Source organism: Meles meles, chromosome 10, assembly GCF_922984935.1.
Source record: "Meles meles chromosome 10, mMelMel3.1 paternal haplotype, whole genome shotgun sequence".
NCBI lineage: Eukaryota > Metazoa > Chordata > Mammalia > Carnivora > Mustelidae > Meles > Meles meles.
The window spans coordinates 91542994-91559780 of record NC_060075.1 but is presented as its reverse complement, the minus strand read 5'-3'; the positions used below and the strand labels follow the sequence as shown (position 1 = coordinate 91559780).

General features: G+C 42.8%; 1 protein-coding gene across 3 annotated transcripts in view; it reads right to left on the bottom strand.

The window, feature by feature from the left end:
- The window catches only part of SLC26A4 (solute carrier family 26 member 4), a 55528-nt gene that overhangs the window by 4347 nt on the left and 34394 nt on the right, over positions 1-16787 (bottom strand). For all 3 annotated transcript variants that reach the window (XM_046019991.1, XM_046019992.1, XM_046019993.1), the window contains exons 12-20: positions 16614-16709; positions 15297-15403; positions 12571-12640; positions 10728-10820; positions 9693-9788; positions 8871-9101; positions 4541-4595; positions 3317-3462; positions 972-1055 (exon numbers count right to left, since the gene is read on the bottom strand). In XM_046019991.1, coding sequence (XP_045875947.1) covers positions 972-1055; positions 3317-3462; positions 4541-4595; positions 8871-9101; positions 9693-9788; positions 10728-10820; positions 12571-12640; positions 15297-15403; positions 16614-16709 — 978 coding nt within the window. The remainder of the gene's footprint in view (positions 1-971; positions 1056-3316; positions 3463-4540; positions 4596-8870; positions 9102-9692; positions 9789-10727; positions 10821-12570; positions 12641-15296; positions 15404-16613; positions 16710-16787) is intronic.

Below are 16787 nucleotides of genomic sequence, written 5' to 3'. Positions count from 1 at the left end.
TCCCACTTTAATTGGTGGTGGAGCCACAAAGGTCAGTCAGATACTATGTTTAGGTCAAGGTTTCTAGAAAGAGTCTGACGTCTCAAGAGCATCAGAAATACATGGAATCTTGGGGCACCTGGGTGGCTCAGCTGGTTAAGTGTCTGTCTTCAGCTCAGGTCCTGATCTCAGGGTCCTGGGATCAAGCCCTGCTCAGTGGGGAGCCTGCTTCTCCCTCTCCTTCCTGCTCCTGTTGTCTCTCACTCTCACTATCTCTGTCACGCTCTCTCTCTCTCTCTAATAAATAAATACAATCTTTCAAAAAAATATATGGAATCAGTTTCAAATGGAGGGTATGTCTTGTTTACCATTATCAGTCAGGGGAAGAAAGTTCTGTGAGGTTCCTGTCCCTCACAAACTTCTCCTGAAGCTTATAAAACTCCCAGGTTAGAAATTCCCTCAAGCCATCTTTCCCCCAGCCCACTTTCCTGAGGTGGGGCAGGAAGAAGACGTATAGAGAGGCTTAAGTATAAAGTCAGGACCAGTGTATTGGCTGCTTCCAATCACTGAACGTGCCTGTATGTCTGGGCCAAAAGGTCCCTAAGTACTTAACGTCTTCAAGGGACAATTCTTATTTTCCATTTTCCCCTTTCTGTGAAGCCATCCTTTTGGTATCTTTTTTTTTTTTTTTAAGATTTTATTCATTTACTTGACAGACAGAGATCACAAGCAGGCAGAGAGAGAGGAGGAAGCAGGCTCCACATTGAGCAGAGAGCCTGATGCGGGGCTCAATCCCAGGACCCTGAGATCATGACCTGAGCTGAAGGCAGAGGCCTTAACCCACCGAGCCACCCAGGTGCCCCCCCTTTTGGTATCTTTTAAAAGTCATTTTCCCTGAGTGGTTTTATTCGGACACAGCCACTATTTGTATTATTCTATCCAGCCAAGATTCAATCCACATTATTTTCTCGGAAAGGAAATAATGATCATACCTCATCCTGGACATCAAGTTCTTCTTCAACCAGCTCTGCCTCCATTAACTCAAGAGGATCTTTACAGTCTTGCATGAGAGTGATCTTGACCAAGAGAACAGAGAATATTTATTGGAAAGATAATGACATCAGCCTACGCTGATACTCAAATAAAAAATTATTTGAAGCTTTGCTGGTGCTTCTCATCTCTAATCTCCACACCGCGAAATCCTTTTCAGCTTTCCTGTTCTTTTACATTTCCCACCTCAGGATTCTTCCTCGTACTACTTTTTCCACATTCAAGTGTGAACATGTCATGTCATGAACTGTCATGAACTGCCATTGTCTCGCCTCCTTCTCAGCTCTCTTCCCCAACCTCTGAAGTGTGCACCGCTTAACGAGTCACCCTGTCTGCCTAAATGACTCAGCCGTCAATTGTGTTTCTCCTTCAGCGGCTGAGCTGAGAGCACTTAGTACCCCACCGAGCATGCAGTGAGTGCCCAGTGAAGGGCTTGTGACCGATGACAATAAGCCGCTCCCAGCTGAATTGGATGGAAATTCATTTTATTGCCAGTGGAAGCCAGAGTGTACGGACCACTCTGGTTGACTGTTCAGGAAAGTTCTGCTTTTTAGCAGTAGCACGCAATTTAATCTTCCACACAGAGGAAACCAGTAACAATCTGGGCCTTGGTTGACGTCTGAAGGGTATTTCTAAAGCAATTCCAGATGCGTATCAAGGCAAGGGTGGTGTTTCGAAGTGCTTTTGAGCGACTTTTCATTTCAGAAATAAATAACCCAATTCTCTTTGCTCGGGTGGAAATGCATTAGAGACTTCTTCAGTCCCTGTGCAGGTGGCCATGACGTAAAAGTTAGGGGGCAGGTAGAACCACCGCTTGAGGCTATCCCGGGATAAGCCTTGTGATGGTCACACGGAGAGGGTCCCATCACTGCATCCACAATACCCACACATTACATTTCCTGAAGGAAAGGAAAGAACCAAAGGGGGCCAGAAAAAGCCATCCCAGCCGCGCACTGATGGCAGATGAGGCCTCCATCATGCCAGACAAGACTGAGTCTAGCCCTGGATGGGGCACTCGTGGTTTGTTGGTTTCTGCGCATTCCTGGCCCGAGAGCTTGACTCAGAAATAGAGTAAAAACAAATAACGAAACCACCATTTTCATGCTGAGAAAGAATTGGACACCTCACTTCTAAATAGTTTTAATGTGAGGGTTTTTTCTTTTTTTTAATGCTTTGTATGATCCTACTTTGTTGTTGTTACCTATGGGTTAGAGAATTTAAAGTTAGAAAATAGAAAAAGGTTTATGAGTTTTCAAAGATCAGCATCTTGCATGTAGCTTGCTTGCTTTCTTCTCTTCTTTTTTTTGAGGGGGGGGATTTGTGGTTTTACTACTTTTTTTTCTTCTATGTATTTCAGATCCACAGCTTGGTATTTAGTGTTAATATATCCCCCAGCAGCATTAAACGCTCTCTCCACTAACAAGAGCTGAAAAGAATAATGCACTATTGTTTTCTAGATTCATTTTACTTCAAAGATCAGCTTCCGATCTACAATAAAAATCTACTCATCCTATTTTTAAAAAGAAGGAACCAACTGAAAATATAGTACACCTTGTCACTGAAGTAATTACCACTGTTGTTATTTTAATAAGTATTTGTTTTAGTTGCCCAAATTCACGGTCAGAGGGCCCATGAAAGAAGAGCTTCTTGGACTAGGCCCAATGACCCAGCCCACTGACCTGTCCAATGACCCAAGCTGGAATGCTTGGCTTTCTGGGGGATATCAGGAGAGTTGACAAAAATAGGAGGCTCCTGGGAAACCAGGTCTATTCTATTTTGTCGGAAATAATTAACTCTGGACTGATTCATGACTTTTTTTTTTTTTCCTTTTTCAAAGATCACTCATGACCTAATGGATCCTATTTAAAGACATTTACCATCGAGATTTTCCAGCTGGCTGAAAATTTAAATTGTATACACAATTGTGCATTTGTATACCCAAATCACAGAAAATCCAAGATTCACCACCTGTATTCTAAAAAGGCATCATTATAGCTGATGCCTACCTTTATCAGTAAACCCTCACATTGTAAAACTGATATGTATCTGGTACCACCAGGTGCTTTCCTATAAACTATCGTATTTAGTTGTCCTACCGACCCAGTAAGGTAAACATTTTTACTCCCATTTTAATGATGAGAAAAGTGAGGCTCTGGGAATTTAAGCAGGTAACCCCAAATCCTACTAGACTGGGATTCAAACAAAGATTTGTGCAATTTTTGCTCTTCACAGAAACCATCATAGTTTAGGAAAGATACCTATGTAGAAAGGTTAAATGCTTATTTACCGTTTCTAAAATGGAATCTTGAACTTCTCGAGATTTAACCTGGTTCTGTAGATGGAGGACAGCATCATGGACGGTCAAAAAGAATATGTCCTTTCTAATATTATCATTAAAGAAACCACACTTCTCCAGTTTTTCTATCACATGATCTTCAAAAGAAAGAAATCATGTTCAGTCTCTAGGAAAGCACGTTTTTAACATCAGCCAATACTAACTTGTTAGCTCCTCCTTCTAATTTTTTCTCCCTCATTTTCAAAATGTGACCCTGCTCTCAGCTGACTGAACTTCTTTTCCAGAAGCACATGGAATGGTTATACCCTAACTGGCTGGAGTGGGCAGACGTGGCTCCTGACCACCTTGTTTTTGCCAGTGCACCGCCCCCCTCAGGCTGCTAGAAGCCTGGCAGCTAATGGCTCACGGCTATGCCCTTCCCTGAAGAACTTTCCTTGGCCACCAGTCTAAACCCCAACCTGGGGACCTACAGTCCCTGACGGACTGATACGGGGATAAAAAGGCTGGCCTGCTTGCCTCAGGAAGGATATCCCCGTGATGCTCTTCCTGCTGGGTGCCCCCTATGACATCAGGCTCAGGCAGACCTCTAAAACCATGTCTTCGTCCAGCCTCTTCCCTGTCCTATCCTCTTCCATCAGCCCCTCATGAATTTCTCATGTACACTCTCAGTCAATCACTTGCGCAAGAATCCTTATCTCAGGGCCTGCTTCTAGGGAACTCAGCCTAAGCCATAGCATGTTCCTACATACATAGGCTGGTGCACAGATAGACAAAGACTCAGACCCTGGAGGATCCTCTTCTTCTAAGGGATCTAGGTCATCCCCATGGTCAATTTCCCCCATTGACCCTGCACTGCTGCCAGGACATACTTTTCCATGGCTTACCAGCTTTACTGAACAAATAGGAAATAATATCTTCGCAGATTCAAAAAGTACCCCAGAGGGATTGCATAATGGGTAGGATTTCTGTTTGCGGCACTGAAAAATTTTGGAAATCCATCGTTGTGATGGTTGCACGACACTGTGACTCTCCTTAATGCCGCTGACTTCATTGTATACGTCAGTGTGACTAAAATGGCAACTTTTATACTTAGACATTTTTTACCCTAATAAAACATAGTTTTAAAAAAAGGCTCATTATGTACCCACATTCCAAGGCAGAGGAAAGGGCTTAGGAGAACGTCTTAGAGGCAGATATATTTGTATATGCACTTACCTTGAAGCGATGCAAAGTACACATTTACATCAATTCTGTGAAATTCTTTGACAATCTAAAAACAAAAAAAAATTGTAATAGTGAGTGACTTTATCTGTCCACAGTTAGGGAGCATTCCATTACCTGCTCAGGAGAAATGTGAATACTTTCATGGTTAACCAGGACTTCGAGGAAAGTGGATTATTAGGGGCGCCTGGGTGGCTCAGTGGGTTAAAGCCTCTGCCTTCAGCTCAGGTCATGATCCCAGGATCCTGGGATGGAGCCCCGCATCAGGCTCTCTGCTCAGCAGGGAGCCTGCTTCCTCCTCTCTCTCTCTCTCTGCCTGCCTCTCTGCCTACTTGTGATCTCCGTCTCTCAAACAAATAAATAAAATATTTTTTTAAAAATTAAAAATTAAAAAAAAAGAAAGTGGATTATTGGAGAAAAGTTCATTCTTGGAAAACCACAAAGGTTTTCGACCTGCAATGATGGCAGGATTAGGGATGAGAAGACCATGTCTCCAGAGATGGCAGCATCTGTTGCCCTCTGGATAGCACATAGAGGCTTCAATGATATTTGTGGAAGAAAGGGAAGAAAATACAGGAAGCTTCCTAACACAGCCCCTGTGGATTGGAAACAAGAGTATGTGTTTGTATCTTCGAGTAGAAGACATGTAAGCATGGGTATGTGGCCACTGGATGCCAAATGTAAAAACTGACCTAAAAAGTCCTCTGTATTTTGACTCTGTCGTTCTCAATGTCCTGATTGTGATTTCTGTAGTTTGCAATTGCAATACTGTAGTATTGCAAGACGTTACTGTGAGGAGAAACTGGGTGAGGGGTACATAGGCTCTCGCTGTATTATTTCTTACAACTCCATGTGAATCTACAGTTATCTCAAAACAAAAAATTCAATGAAAAAAAGTCTAGATACAGCCAAAGCGATTTTGAGAAATAAGAACAAAGCGGGAGGTATCACAATCCCGAGTTTTGAGATTCACTACAAAGCTCTAGTAATCAAAACCGTCTGATACAGGCACAAAAACAGACATATTGATCAACGGAACAGGATAGAGAGCCCAGAATTAAACCCACACTTATACGGTCAATTAGCCGATGATGAAAGAGGCAAGAATACACAATGGGGAAAAGATAGTCTCTTAAACAAATGGTGTTGGGAAAACTGGATGGCTACATGCAAAAGAATGCAAGTGGGCCACTTTTTTACCTCATAACACAAAAATAAACTCAAAATGGATTAAGGGCCTAAATGCGGCACCTGAAACCATAAAAATCCTGGAAGAAAATATAGGCAGTAATTTCTTTGACATCAGCCATTGAAATATTTTTCTAAATATGACTCCTCAGGCGAGGGAAACAAAAGCAAAGTGCAACTATTAGGACCCAGCAACCTACTGAATGGGAGAACATATTCACAAATGATATATCCAATAAGGTGCTAATATCTAAAATATATAGTTTATAGAATTCAACACACCCATACCCCAAATAATCTCATTAAAAAATGGACAAAGGACCTGAATAGACATCTTCCCTAGAAGACCTATAAATGGCCAACAGACACATGAGAAGAGGCTCAACATCACTCATCATGGTAAATGTAAATCAAAACCACAATGAGGTATCACCTTGTCAAAATGGCTGGTATCAAAAAAGACAAGAAGTAACAAGAGTTGGCAAGAATGTGGAGAAAAAGCAACCCTTGTGTGCTGTTGATGGGAATGTAAATTGGTGGAGGTCCTGAGGAAAACAGTATGGACCTTCCTAAAATAATTAAAAAAAGAAGTAACATATGATCCAGTAATTCCACTGCTGGGTATTTATCCACTCAAAGAAAATGAAAACACTAATTCAAAAAGATATACACATCCCTCTGTCTATTGTAGCATTACTTAAAATAGCCAAGATGTGGAAGCAACCCAAGTGTCCAACCATAGATGGAATGGGTAAAGAAGTGGTGTAGACACACACACACACACACACACACACACCCCAAAATTACTGAGCCATGAAAAATAATGAGATCTTGCCATTTGCAACAGCATGATGGACCAACAGACACATGAAAAGATATTCAACATCACTCATAATGCTAAGTGAAATAAGTTAGTCACAGAAAGACATACCATATGATTTCACTCACATGTGGAATTTAAGAAAAAAACCAAATGAGCAAACAAAAGAGACAAACAAAAACAAAAAAACCTGAGAGTCTTTTTTTTTTTTTTTTTTACCCCAGAGTCTTAAATACGGAGAACAAACTGATGGTTATCAGACAGGAGGTGGGTGGGGGATGGGTGAAATAGGTGAAGGAGATGAAAAGTACACTTATCGTGATGAGACTGAGTGATGTATAGAATTTTTGAATCATTATATTGTTTACCCGAAACTAATATAACACTGTATGTTAATTATACTTCAGTAGGGGCGCCTGGGTGGCTCAGTTGGCTAAGCATCTACCTTCGGCTCAGGTCATGATCCCAGGGTCCTGGGATCAAGCCCTGCATCACACTCCCTGCTCAGCAGAGAGCCTGCTTCCTCCTCTGCCTCTGCCTGCTGCTTTGCCTACTTGTGCTCTCTCTCCTCTGTCAAATAAATAAATAAAATCTTTTTTAAAAATTATGCTTCAATAAAAATATACAAATTAGTAAAAATTAAAAATAAAAACCCAAGACACAAGAACTATGGGCAATAATAAAACAGAACGTGACATTTCTGGGGGGGAAAAAATCAAGACCTCTGCGCAAGTATAATGTTTGGAGATATCACAATTGCCCTTATAGCATTTGAAAGAACTATTGGTTAGGTGTGGAAACTATCCCAGCATTAAATAAGTTCTGACTCTCCCCAAAAGCAATTCATTAAACCCTTGCACTAACACAGTCTTCAATGGATCTGAGCCGCAGCTGAGTGAAATGCACAATGCAGAACAAGATTTATGTCTTCATTTCCGTTCTCAAATGCTTATTATAATAGCCAGGTTTTCCAAAATAACTGGAATAGAACCTCCCAGCATATTCCTGAACTCTTCTGTCGAGTATAATCGCTTTTCTACCTCACCAGCCCAGGACCCACCCCGTGGAATCATCATTTGCTCTTGCCCAGGTAGCCAGGAAGCCCTGATGAAGCTAAACTCCAGTTTGGGGTCATTGCCATACTTTTTTAATAGACTTAAAATTTTTTTAAATTTTAATTCCAGTGTAGTTAACTACAGTGTTGTTAGTCTCAGGGTTATGATATAGGGATTCAGCAGTTCCCTATATTACCCAACGCTCATCATGATTATGTGTACTCTTAATCCTCTTTAGCTACCGGGGTTATTTCCATTTATTACATCTGATTATCAGTGCCTTGAACCTGTTTTTAACCCCAGCCCTCTTAATACCTATCTGAAGCTTCACCTAAATTTGACATCTAGCCACGTTGACACTTGTGTGTGGGGGCACTTCCTACAGTTGGCTAAATGTTTGTTTAATGTTTGCCTTAATGTTTGCCTTCCCCTCTAGACTAGTTAGTCCCTCCAGGATAGGGGCTGCGGTGGCTTTATTGTGTCTCTCGTGTGCCTGGCGAGCACTTGGCCAATATTAGGCACTCCACAACTATTTGCTTGAGCCTGCATAACTGGTTTCTGACACCATGAAAGTTTCTGTCCCGCACGCTCCTCCACTCTTGCTTTGATGTCTTAGATACCGACCTGCTTCCTGCTCTAACCTCTTAATGACGCCTGGCTTTTCCAGTCCTCCCATGTTCTCTGGGGGGGGCCTTACCCTGCTGTCGTTCGTGTTACAAATAAAAACATAACACTTGACACAAACAGCTATCCATTTTTCCTCCTTCTAATATCCTGTCTTCTACGTACTCTAAGAAAAAGAAAACTTAATAAATATATTTCCTAACATACTCTTCTAAACTACCTCTTTATTTATACATAATACCTATATAATATATATTATATATGTAGCTAATAAAATAAACTACATATATAATGTATACATATATATAAGCCTATTTAATCCTCATAACAAACCCTGTGAAGTAGGAACCATCATTACCCCCATATTGCAGATGAAGAAACTGAGGTATAGATAGATTAAGTGACTTGTCCATGGTCACACCACTAGTACATAGTAGACCCAGGATTCAGAACGCCACCCCCCCTGCCCCCCCTGGTCTGGCCTCACAGCCCACGCTTTCAAATATACTCTAGTGCAAAAGCATTCCTCTACAAAAACTACAGACCCAACAACTGTCCCTTTGTAAGACCAGGCGACCCTTATCCTGTTACTACTGCCCAAGCTCCAGATCTATAAACCAAAGCACCAAAACCTTACCATTCGCAGGGATCTCACTCCAACAACATCCAAGAAAGACACAGCTCCACAGTCAAGCACAAGGCTATGGATTGGCACTTTGGGAACATTCACTTTGACCGGAAGCTCAGAGTTCCAATCCACTTGAATCTCTATTTCCTTGGTTGGGATATCAAGGTCTTCTGGATCTTCAATATCTTCGTCAGGCTCAAAAGCATTATTCGATGAACCAGCATCCCTTATAATGCCATTCTAAACAAAGAAAACACTTCAGTGCCAAACACTGGGAGACATCTTTCAAAGATTCATCTCCAGTTACTTAAAAGTCCTATACACTTCTCCTTGGCAAGCAAAATATCACAGGGATGAACTCTTAAGGAATGAGATTTACCTCAGTCCAAACTGTGATGTTCCCTAGGAAGAAAAATGGAAGAGCAGAGCAGCCAGGAAACTCTTGATTTCTGGAAGATTGTGGAACTTGGCCAAGAGATACAGAGGCAAGAGAGTCTGAATAAAAGGTAATAGATCTAAAAGTTTATGAACTTAACTGTCTTCTACTGTGAGCAATTTTCTGGCATTGAAATAGCACTAATTTTGTTCCATTCAGTAAAAATAAGGTTTATTTCTCAATGGGAAAAAAAAAATCACACCCTGTGTTTCCAGAGAGGTCTGCTGATTTTTAAATTGTCTCCCATTTCCTCTTGCCTACAAGAACAACATCACTGTCTCCTTGTACATATCTGGGTACCAAAGGGAATAAATCTAATCTTAACTATCTAACTGCTTTCATTTTCCTCTGAGCAGGGAAAGAATTTAACAGGGAAAAGAAAGATGTCGCCTCACCTTTGTCGCTCTTAATTGTCCTTTCTTGATGAGTTTCTGTATTTTCCTCAGTGCTTTCAGCCTCTTATTATATACTCTAATGGCATCAAATCCAACCTTTGGGAAAAAACGTCAAATTACTTAAAACGTCTGGTTCCTAATGCTCATTAATGGCAAATGTTATCTGGGAAGGTTGTTTCTCAAGTAGTATTATTCCTTGAGACACCCTGTTGATAAAGAAATTCTCAGGTCTGGTGGCAGTCTCCCCATCAGCCCTCCCCCACTTACCCAGAGACTCAGGAAAGACAGTCTCATATTAAAGGCTCTACACTGGTAAAAACAGAACAACAGCAGCAAAAAAAAACCAAAAAACAAAAAACAAAAAACAAAAAACAACCAAAAACAGTGAAGAATAACCTCTTTAGCTTTAAGTCTGTGTTAACAAATGTCCTTGACCTCACAGAGCCCTTATGTTATTGCAAAATCACAGAGGACCATTCCTGGGAACCAGTTTGCTCTGGACTCAGGGAGACTTAGCATCAGAGCTTGGCACAGCATTCAAGACCACAGTTTCCTGCTGACATATTTCCCTTACACTTTTTGTCCTTTATTCCAACTGGGCAAAGACCTCCCAACCCAAAGTTGTGTACGTACCTTTGACTCTCAGCTCACAGATTTCCCAAACACCTGACATAACTTTTTCTGCCCAACTATCACACCCAGCCTGGTGCATCCAACTCACAGGGATTGTTCCCTTCTGGAAACTTCCTCACATGTCCTGCATATACGACTCATTTGGGACTCAAATTCCGCCTGGAGACATCTCTGCTGGTTTTGTCTTCCACAGTTATTGCTACCTGGATTTTAACACATATGGTGGTGTTGGTATTTTCCTATCCTCCAACAGACTGTAAGTTACTTGGATGTTATCATTCTTAAAGCCCCAAACAGATGGAATAGGGTGTAGGACCTTAGCCCAGTTTGAGCCAATAAATACCTACAGAATGAAGTCTAAAAGGGGGTTAGAAACCAAATTTCTAGGGATAAAATACTCACTGTGGACTTGATACATTTTTTAAAACCATCGACGTTGCCATAAAAAATAGGACTAGAAAATCTAAGAATCTTCACTCCTTCAAGTTCTTCAATCTAGCATTAAAAAAAAAAAAGTGTGAGGTTAAATAATCTTGGGCTTCAAACATTTGATTCAATTTCTGGCTTTTGGGGCCACGTGGGGGGCTTAGTCAGTGGAGCCTCTGACTCTTGGTTTCAGCTCAGGCCGTGATCACAGGGGTCCTGGGATGGAGCCCGCCCTTCTTGGACTCCATGCTCAGCACAGTCTGCTTGTCCCCCTCCCTCCCCCTTTGCTCCCCCTCCCCCACCTCTTGATCTCTCTCTGTCTCTCTCTCAAATAAATAAAATCTTTAAAAAAAATTCTGGCTTCTCCGCTAGGAGGGGAGTTTCAGTTGTTCAAAGGAGCTGGGCAGCAGCACCCACCTCTCCCTGAATAGGGGCTTCCCCCAGTTAGAGACCACAGGTTATTAAAACTGGAGGGGCGCCTGGGTGGCTCAATTGTTACGTGTCTGCCTTTAGCTTAGGTCATGATCCCAGGGTCCTGGATCGAGCCCCCATTAGGCTCCCTGCTCAGCAGGAGCCTGGTTCTCCCTCTCCCACTACCCCTGCTTGTGTTCCCTTTCTCACTGTCTCTCTGTGTCAAATAAATAAAATCTTTAAAAATAAAAATTAAAAAAAAAATAAAACCACTGAATTTTACGATCCCATAGAAGGTCAAGTTAGAAAGGGCCTTCATAAGCAATTATGCACCCTCTGATTTCCAGATGGAGAAACTGAGGCTGAGAACAGTGACATGATTTTTTTTCAGTGACATTATTTTTAGCAATAATTTGCCTCAAGTTCATGCCACTCCCTGCCCACTTTGTTCTTTGGCTACTATTCTTTAAAAGTAGAAAGAAAAAAAAAAAAGGTAGCAAACAAGGGGATTTGCAAGAACGGAGGCCTGTGATGTCATCTTCTAGTTCTTGCCCTGACAGAGTGGCTAGACCAAAAAAAAAAAGCTTACAGAATCCTAGATTTTTCCAGTCTTTAGGAATCCTAGCAATTTCAGTCCAACCCCTGAGAGGAAAAAGCAGGAACTGGGAGGCTGAGGGACACGGGCAGAGTCTCCCCAGGGTGGAGCCTTGAACTGCAAACTCCCAAACTCAGCCCATGAGCCAGAAGATTCTCTACCATCATGTTTCGCTCTGGGCAGCACTTGGCTCAATGTAACTGAGAAAGAATGTGGAAATAAGTTAAGTAGCAGCTAATGGAATTCCAGGGTCAGTGTCCAACATTTTCTTCCTCTGCTTTTTCCCCCAGTGACCACTAAGCTACTTTGTTTGCAGGGAACAAAAGCCCATCCGCGGGATTTGTTTTTTTTCATTTCCGGTATCATATATTGTTTCTTCCAAGATTAGAGCAACATGTCAAAGAAGGTTCCTTGTGACAGAGAACTTAAGTCTCCAGTTAGAATTACATGAAGATAACCTTATGGGGATTTCAGGTAATTTCATAGAGGATAAAGATTACATAAAAGAGGAATAGAATTTTGAGGAAACTTTCGGAAATCCTCAAATTGCCTATTTTAAGAAATTCCTCTTACAATGGCTTTATAAGAATAGGACCTTCAAACTAGCATGGGCACAATTCGTCCAAGCCATGCATATCAGAAGGCACACTGGGTCAAAGTTTTCACAGCACCCCCATGGACTTCTAGACGTTCCTGGCAGAAGCCTCCCCTCTTAACTACCTTATACCTGATACACTAAAAGAGAAATAAGCTAGCCCTGAAAATCCAGGCTAGAAAACCCAAATCCAGCAAATGTCTCACAAAGGCACTTACATTTTTGTAACTCTTGGTACTTTTGTAAATGTCTGTGCTAGGAACGCTTCCCAGGCCATTCCATGAGGGACTAGGAGAAGAAAAATCAGGTCAGGATTTTTGGGAACAGGCCTCCTTTGGAATAAAACATTAGAAGAAATAACAGATAGGAAAGAGCCCATCGTTCTGGTGTTTTGGGCCTGTGTCTTCATTACAGATGACATCTCCCTACAGCTAGCTCTGAAATGAACGGCTGGTGTTTGAGCGGGCCCTGGGAGGAGGAGGACTTCCCTGAGGGCTGAGAGAAGTCGTGAGCAGCCCTCTTTCATGTGTATCACACTTCAGAGGACAAGCAAAGAGCTTTCACACATGGTAAATTTTATCTAGGTGCCACTATCCTTCTGGAAGGTCAGCAGTCCTATCTTCATTTTTACGGGTAAGCTGAGGGTCAGGTAAGGTCAAAAAGGCCCTGGAGGTAAGGGGCAGCATCTACATTTGACCCAGGGGTCCTCACGGCCTGGCACAGCGCCTGGAACTTACTCGTGAGGTACAGCAACTTTCTGAGGAAGTGTGGCGGGTCTTCAGGAATCAAATTAGTCTCAGTTGGTGGAAATGGGAGCCTGGGGGGACCAGGAGAAAGTTCCTCCCATCAACCAGACTGTTGTCTTCCTGCTCCTGATGTAATCGAATAAATCCCATGATTCTTCAAGTGAGACCAGGGACAGATGTTAAATAACAATTCCTGAAGAAAGAGTATCTGTTTGGGGTACTCTTGGCAACGTGCTCTCCAGATCAGCCATATAATTACTGGCAATGAAGCATTGTGGAGGATATGGCTTTTGCTTGGCTAAAAGCCTGGTTACCGAATCAGCAGCTAAAACGTGCTGCTGCTTTATCCTCGGCTTCTCGGGCTGTGCTGAATTTTCACGAAAAGCTCATAAGCTACATCATCTTTCTCCACAAACCTTTCTCTCCCAACCACACCCTCACAAAGCCAACTAAACACTGAGGCACAGAGAGCACGAGAAGCAGCATCTTCCAAGGACAGGTTCGGAGTTATTTCCCCAGCAGCAAACTGGGCACGCAGGGAGCTTGGGAACTCTCTGGGCCTGTAGGCAACCACATAGGGGCGCCGAAGCAGTGAACACAAGCTTTTGGGAAGAAGGGGAGCTGGCTGGTGCAATGAGAAGGGTGGGCTTAACTTCGGAAAACAGTGTGGAGTTTCCTCAAAAAGTTAAAAATAGAGCTACGCTATGACCCAGCAATTGCACTACGGGGTATTTACTCCAAAGATACAGATGTCGTTAAAAGAAGGGTCATGTTCACCCCAGTGTTCATAGCAGCGATGTCCAAAATAGCGCTGGAAGGAGCCGAGATGCCCTTCAACAGACGAATGGATAAGGAAGATGTGGTTCATGTATACTATAGAGTATTATGCCTCCATCAGAAAGGATGAACACCCAACTTTTGTATCAACGTGGATGGGACTGGAGGAGATTATGCTGAGTGAAATAAGTCAAGCAGAGAGAGTCAGTTATCATATGGTTTCACTTATTTGTGGAATGTAGGGAATAGCATGGACGTCATTAGGAGAAGGAAGGGAAAATTTGAAGGTGGGGGGAATCAGAGGGGAGACAAACCATGACAGACTGTGGACTTTAGGAATCAAACTGAGGGTATTAGAGGGGAGTGGGATGGGGGATGTGTGAGCTTGGTGGTGGGTATTAGGGAGGACACGGATTGCTTGGAGCACTGGGTGTTAAGGAACACTACATCAAAAATGATGTACTGTATGGTGACTAACATAGCATAATTTAAAAAAAATAAAGGAAGGGTGAGCTTATGCAAAGTGGGAGGGGTCTTACTCCATTGCAACCCAAGCCCAGGCAGAGAAGAGGCCAGAAGTCTGGAAAGGTAACAGAGATTCTGAGGAGAGAGACAGGCTCTGTTCACCTCTCCGCTGGGACGGCTTCACAGACACAGGAGGGTACACACCGAAAGCCTCTCAGGAGTCACTATGGAACCAACAGAAACCCAGACGCTCAGGCTGCCTCACAGATCACTCTAGGTGGTGCCGAGCCACGCCTTTGCTGCTTTCCCTCTGCTCTGTCCAAATGACATCTACTTCATATAATTGTGTGGCCTGTGGGGCACATGCTCCATTTGGCGGGTCTGAATGAATTCTGCCCACAATCAGCACTTTCAAAGTCTCCCGTTCTGCGTTCCTAGCTTCAGGAGCAAGAGGGCTGCAATCTGTTCAGCAGCTACCTTGCCCCTAGCCTCGGGCCCAGTGTTCCATGTGCTACATCTCATTTGCAGAAGGAACCACAGAGCCACCTCAGTCCTTTGCTGAGTCACGAATCTTTGCGTCTCATCACCACCGAAAGGAGCGCACAGCCGAAGAGCACATGGCTAAGTGCACAGATTTGGAGGTGAGACACACCCAGGTTCAAAGCCTGACTCTGCGACTAGGTAGCTGTGTGATCTTCGGGAAAGTTCTTAACCTTTCTGAGCCTCGAATTGCTTACCTGTAGAATGACAATAATAAAATCTATTCATGGGATTTTTTTTCTCGAAGACTAAATATGATAACGTGTATCAAGCACCATGGGCTTAATTCATAGAAGTCCTCAATGTATAGAAACTATTATGAAAGGGAGTGGTTTCCTTATATTTTATCAAAATGGTATAAGGAAGCTCAGGGTGTGTGGTCCTGTTTAAGGGAGACCTGGGTCTGCTTTACTCACAATTGCACTCTGAGGACCACAGTGAGCAGTCCGAACATGAGGCCGGCTAGTAAACCGAGGTCCAGCCCCAGAATGATGGATGCTATGCACGTAAACACCCAGATAACCTAGGACAAAACAGAAAAGGAAGAATTGCTTTAAGCCGGCAGGTGCCGTCCAGTGAGAGACTACCTTGTGAAAACAGATCAACTGTCCATGAACAAATCACAGCTTTTTTTTATATACTCGGACTCTACTTCATGTTAAGAGGAAGTGGAAATTGACCTTTCTGGTAAAGACCGATTGTCCCATTTCAACGTGTTTTCATATGACTTTTAAATAGGGAAAATACGAACATATTTCAAAGTGGAATTAATATTAAAAAGGTCTACAGTGGGAAGTCTTGCACCCAACCCTCTCCCTTCTCCACCCATCCAGCCTCCCTCCCTGTGTTCTCTTCTATTTCCGCGTGTGTCTCTGCGCATGTGCATGTTTTCGCCAGCATCGTTTTCTGCAGTCACGAGCAAATATGACTGAACAGCAGTATTTTCTTTTCCTATCTTTTCGTGCATTGTACACACTATGCCATGCTGCACTGGACTCTTTTTCACTTTACAATGCATTTTGGAGGGATGCATTTTTCTCCTTTCTGTCTGTCATGGTTTAAATGAGAGCAGGACTCTGCAGGACTTAGCTTCTGGTTGTCACAATTCCTCAGACCTGTTGCAAAGCTTACTTTGGTCAGAGTTAGACTCAGCAAGGGTTTTGTATTTTGGTATTGCTTTGTTTTGTGTTTTGTTTGTCCTGCTATATTACAGAGGTTTTTTTAAAAAATAATTTGTTTTGTTTTTTTAATTTGGTTGTTGGTCTGGTTGGTTGGTTTGGTGTTTGTTTGTATGGGATTCTTCCTAGATGGAAAAAGATCTCCCCGGAGATACAGGATGTTCATAAAACTTGGTTTCAGAGCCTTGGCTTCTCCACACAATTCTAGTTTCATCTCTGGGAATCCCAAAATGCAAGTGAGATTTAGGAGACATGTCCCCACATAATGATGTGGCAGGAGGCACATAAGAACCAAATCTTGCGGCAGCTGGGTGGCTCAGTTAGTTAACCGTCTGCTTTCTGCTTGGGTCATAATCTCGGGGGTCCTGGCATTAAGTCCTATATCGGGCTCTCTGCTCAGTGGGGAGTCTGCTTCACCCTCTCCCTCTGCCTGCCACTCCCCCTGCTTGTGCACTCGCGCTCTCTCTCTCTGTCAAGTAAATAAATAACATTAAAAAAAAAAAAGAAGAAGAACCAAATCTTATTTCAGACAAAAACAGGCGGTAAGTGACTTACAGCATCGATCTTATTCTGTCTCCACAGACGAGGAATGTCACACACCTGCATGAACATCCCTTTTAGGTTGGCGATGACGACGGCGGCCAAGACCGACTGCCAGGAGAGACAGGAAAGGCTGTTATTCAGGGCAATGGCTTTCCGCCCGGTGAGTTTTAAACCTCCGGTTCTTTC